This window comes from Nicotiana tomentosiformis, chromosome 5, assembly GCF_000390325.3.
Source record: "Nicotiana tomentosiformis chromosome 5, ASM39032v3, whole genome shotgun sequence".
Taxonomy (NCBI): Eukaryota; Viridiplantae; Streptophyta; class Magnoliopsida; order Solanales; family Solanaceae; genus Nicotiana; species Nicotiana tomentosiformis.
In genome coordinates this window covers 118,622,656-118,627,481 of record NC_090816.1, presented here as the reverse complement: position 1 = coordinate 118,627,481, position 4,826 = coordinate 118,622,656, and the positions used below count along the sequence as shown (strand labels likewise).

Here is a 4,826-nt window from a genome sequence, read left to right as displayed (position 1 = left end):
TACTATAAGTACATGTATCAGAATTTGAATCCTGATTTGTTTTAATTTTAACCTACTTCAATAACAACTAGGTCGCACCTTTAAATACGTTACCAATATTTTGTGACAAAGTAACACTTCTGGTGTAAGTTGCCTTAATACAAATCTATGAAAGATAAAGCCCACATGTTTTAGCCCACATGATAAAGATTAATTTGAATCAATCTTTATCATTCTTATTGTTTTGATTGCAGTATCTAGTTAATTCTTTTCTAGAAAAGATAACCAGTCCAACTTCCAATTATCCCATCTGATGCCTTTATCCCTTTATATGATAGCCGAAAAGAAGAGAGAGACAATTTAGCTTTGCCTCACATGCTTTCCACTTTCTCAATACTAAACCAACAACTACAAGAAAAGAACAAAGCCTCCTCCTTTTTAACTCCTATTAATTCCCTTCACTTCTTCCCTTACTACATACTAACACACAACCAAAAACAAAACTAGTTCTTCTTATCACTCTAAATCCAAGAATCCAAAATCTCCACTACTCTATCTTTGATTTCTTCTTCAAAATACCCTACTAGTTTTCAAGATTACAGTTTTCTATACTGTAAGGATACATCATAAATTGACAGTTTAGCGGTACGAGGCATAACCAAAAATAACTTCTTGCCACCCTAATGAAATCCAAGAATCCAAAATCTCCACTTCTCCATCTTTGATTTTTTCTTCAAAAATATCCTACTAGTTTTCAAGATTACAGTTTTCTGTACCGTAAGGATTCATCATAAATTGACAGTTTAACGGCATGAGGACAGGTGGTTATACTTTTCAACAGTCATTAACTCCTGAATCAGCAAGTATAGTAAAACAAGCTGTAAACTTAGCTAGAAGAAGAGGCCATGCACAAGTTACTCCTCTTCATGTAGCAAGTGCTATGCTTTCATCTTCTTCTGGACTTCTCAAAAGAGCTTGTCTTCAATCCCATTCTCATCCACTCCAATGCAAAGCACTTGAACTTTGCTTCAATGTTGCACTCAATAGACTTCCTACCTCAGTTTCATCTCCCATTTTAGGTCCTCATTCTCATCTCCCTTCTCTTTCTAATGCCTTAGTTGCTGCTTTCAAAAGGGCTCAAGCTCATCAACGTCGCGGATCGATAGAGAATCAACAACAGCCTATTTTAGCCCTTAAAGTAGAAATAGAACAGCTTGTTATTTCAATTCTTGATGATCCAAGTATTAGTAGAGTTATGCGGGAAGCTGGTTTTTCTAGTCCTCAAGTGAAAAATAATGTAGAACAAGTTGTTTCTAGTTTGGAGATTTGCTCTAAGGAAATTACCACAAAGCCAGTACTAGTCCTAGGAAATACCAACATGTCACAAATAGCATCATCAGCTAGTGTTCTAAATTTGTCACTTAGTAAAACAGGATATCAAGTAAAGAATGATGATGTGATGAGTGTTGTGGAAACAATGATGAAAAGGAAAAATACAGTTATTATTGGAGAGTGTTTAGCAACAGCTGAGGGCGTTGTTAAAGGAGTTATAGATAAGTTTGATAAAGGAGAAGTTTCAGGAGATATGAAACATGTGCAGTTTATAAGTGTCCCACTTTTTACTTTAAGAAATATTTCAAGAGAAGAGTTTGAGATCAAACTTAGAGAGCTAAGGACTTTAGTGAAAAACTATATGAATAGAGGGGTTGTTTTGTATTTAGGTGATCTTAGGTGGGTGTCTGAGTTTTGGACAAAATATGGTGAACAACAAAGGAATATGAGCTACTATTCTCCTGTGGAGCATATGATAATGGAACTTAGTAGATTGTTGAGTGGTGCAATAGGGGAAAATGGAAGGCTGTGGATTATTGGAATTGCCAGTTTTCAAACTTACATAAAATGTAAAAGTGGACATCCTTCATTGCAGACACTTTGGGATCTTTATCCTCTTACTATTCCTGCTGGAAGTTTGGCTCTTAGTCTCAACCTTGAGAGGTACTTTCTCAAAACTTACCATTTTTGCATTATTTCTTCCAAAAGAACTTTAAAAAAAGATATCCCGGTGCACTAAACTTTCATTATATGCGGAGTTCGTGGAAGGGCCGGACCACAAGATCTATTATACGCAGTCTTACCCTACATTTATGCAAGAAACTATTTTCACGGCTTGAACTTTAACAGTTACGATCAAGTCTACGCCCAAAAAAAATAAAGATAGCAAAAAAGGATATTTATTTTCTCTCTCTTTACACTTTCTTGCTTTTTCCCCCCAGTGATTTGCATGGTCACTTGAGAAGCAAGGCAGCAATGGATGGTTCAAGCTGGTCACTTGGTAAAGTTGGAGTTGAGAAGCAACTGAATTGCTGTGCTGATTGTTTAGCCAATTTCAACAGAGAAGCTAAGACAATCACAAGTATACAAGTTAAAACTGAGTCAACAACTACTTACTTCAGCTCAAGTTTGCCTTCTTGGCTCCAAAAGTACAAGGATGAACACAGACAAGTTAACAATGATCAGGTCCTTATTCATAGCCCATTCATCCTAATATTAATTAAGCATGGATAATATACAGATTTAACTTATATACATTGTGTTTTTATTATGTATTTTAACATGATGTAGTAGGTAATATATCTTATTTTCCCACTTACCAATCTTACTTTTTATCGATGCTTACGTGTAGTTATCTTTTAATGGTATGGTCTTTATACTGTAAGTGGATAAAAGTTAAATTTTTTAAGAAAAAAGACTAATTGTTTTTTCGTGGTTCTGCTTGTTTAACAGGAATATGAGATGATGGTAAATCTCTGCAAGAAGTGGAACTCTATTTGCAATTCAGTTCATAAACGACAACCTCATTTCCTTGAGAAAGGCTTTAGTCCACTATCTTCACCATCTCCTTGTTCATCTAATTCAATATCCTCTTCAAATGACCATCACATGAAAAGCTCCAGCAAGTTGCATAAGAGCCTTTTGAATTGGCCTGTGATATTTGAATCAAATCAATCACCAAAAGAACACCAATTCTTCACATCTGAAAATGAGGCTGAAACCAAGCCAGAGCTTTTATCTAATCCCAATTCAAGTCCTAACTCAGCTTCCTCTAGTGAAGCAAGTGGATACATGGAGAATATTGATAGATTCATTGAGCTTAATTCAGACAACATGAAAATCCTTTGCAAGGCATTGGAGAAGAAAGTCCCATGGCAAAAAGACATAATTCCTGAGATAGTTACTACAATTCTTGATTGTAGGTCCAAAAAGGAAGAATCTTGGCTATTCTTTTTAGGTGCTGATTCTGAAGGCAAAGAGAAAATTTCAAGGGAATTAGCAAAACTTGTTTTTGGTTCAGAAGATAGCTTTATTTCCATTGGAATTAGCAGTTTTTCATCATCAACAAGATCAGATTCAACTGAAGAAGTGAGTAACAAAAGATCAAGAAATGAACATGGGAAGAGTTATCTTGAGAGATTTGTAGAATCAATTCAAGAAAATCCAAGTAGAGTTTTTTTAATGGAAGATATTGAGCAAGTTGGTTCTTTTTGTCAAAAGGGTATCAAGAAAGCTATAGAAACTGGAAGTTTTACACTTGCTGATGGTGATTTAGTGTCATTTAAGGATGCTATTGTCATTTTCAGTTCTGAGAGTTTTAGTTCAGTTTCTAGAGCTTGTTCTCCTCTAAGGAAATGTGATGATGATCAACTTAAGAAGATCAAAGATCAAGAAAATGGAGATGAAAGTGTTCCTTCAGTATTAGATTTGAATATTGCAACTGAGGAAAATGGAGACGAAAATAATTTGGTGTCTCATGATGTTGGCATTTGGGAAGCAGTAGACAAGCAAGTCATTTTCAAGATTCAAGTCTTGTGAAAGGATCAGTGAAGTTAGAAACTCAGCTGTTGTAATTTTCCTTTTCTTAGTTTTTTTTTAATGTTTTAGTACTAGCTTTTGTTTCAGTGATCTACAAATACGGGGAAGGTATAATTAAACTGAGATTAACTGATGAAGAAATAGGTTCCTTAGATTAGATATGGAGAGTTTGATGTAGGATTTCTTGTACATTAACACCTCTTTGATCTTTGTAATACTATATAATATTAATGCTGAACTTTAATTTGCTTCCATATACTTCGATCATATTAATTATCTATGCCTTCATCATATTTTGCCACCATATATTTTAATTCAATTACGCTTAGTAACCATATTTCCTCTTCCTGCATTTCAGTTGTGATCCAAAAATGCAAGAGATTTATCTTAGACGAGTTTAATTTTTATATACATACTAACGACGTAAATGAATTTTTGCAATATCATCTTACCTAAAAGAAAAATATAGGTAGTTGTTCAACATAATGGAACTAGTCATCTAGAAAATAAGCCACACTACTTAGCAACTACAATAGGTTATCATATTACACTAATAGTATTAAAATTATTTTACACTATCAAAATATATAAGTTAATGCCAATTAGAAATGCAAGAATTCTTTATATATATATATATATATATATTACGCATATCTCTTCCTGCATGTCTTCAAGAATATTGTCATGGAAATCTTATCCTAACTTGATGAAAACATAAAATAAGGAAGAAATGTTTGTAGATATGTTTTCAATGGACAAACCAAGAATAATTTGATATTTTTTATCTGGGAGAGTAGCTGGGTTTAAGTAAAAATAGAAGCAAGTGTTAGAGGATAAGAATGCCATGCAAAAGAGACAAAAATGAAAACCAAAGGATCAGCAATTCCATGCACGTCGATAGAATACTTCTGTTTACAACTTTCATTTAAACTATTTTCTTTGGAAAGGAGTTATCTACCCAATCTTTAAGCATATGA

At 33.8% G+C, this 4,826-nt stretch overlaps 1 protein-coding gene across 1 annotated transcript; it reads left to right on the top strand.

Moving 5' to 3' along the window:
• The first annotated feature begins 374 nt into the window (after positions 1-374).
• Positions 375-4,103, top strand: LOC104115235 (protein SMAX1-LIKE 3-like). The gene is made up of 3 exons (XM_009625817.4): positions 375-1,974; positions 2,253-2,496; positions 2,764-4,103. Exons 1-3 carry the CDS (start codon positions 791-793, stop codon positions 3,847-3,849), a joined length of 2,514 nt encoding a protein of 837 aa, XP_009624112.1. The 5' UTR covers positions 375-790; the 3' UTR covers positions 3,850-4,103.
• Positions 4,104-4,826: the final 723 nt, after the last annotated feature.

Excerpts from the sequence above, each read along its gene's own strand:
- LOC104115235 (XM_009625817.4), top strand. The coding sequence starts at position 791 with ATGAGGACAGGTGGTTATACTTTTCAACAGTCATTAACTCCTGAATCA. Across the intron at positions 1,975-2,252 it reads CTTAGTCTCAACCTTGAGAG|TGATTTGCATGGTCACTTGA; the intron begins GTACTTTCTCAA and ends TTTTCCCCCCAG. Across the intron at positions 2,497-2,763 it reads GACAAGTTAACAATGATCAG|GAATATGAGATGATGGTAAA; the intron begins GTCCTTATTCAT and ends CTTGTTTAACAG.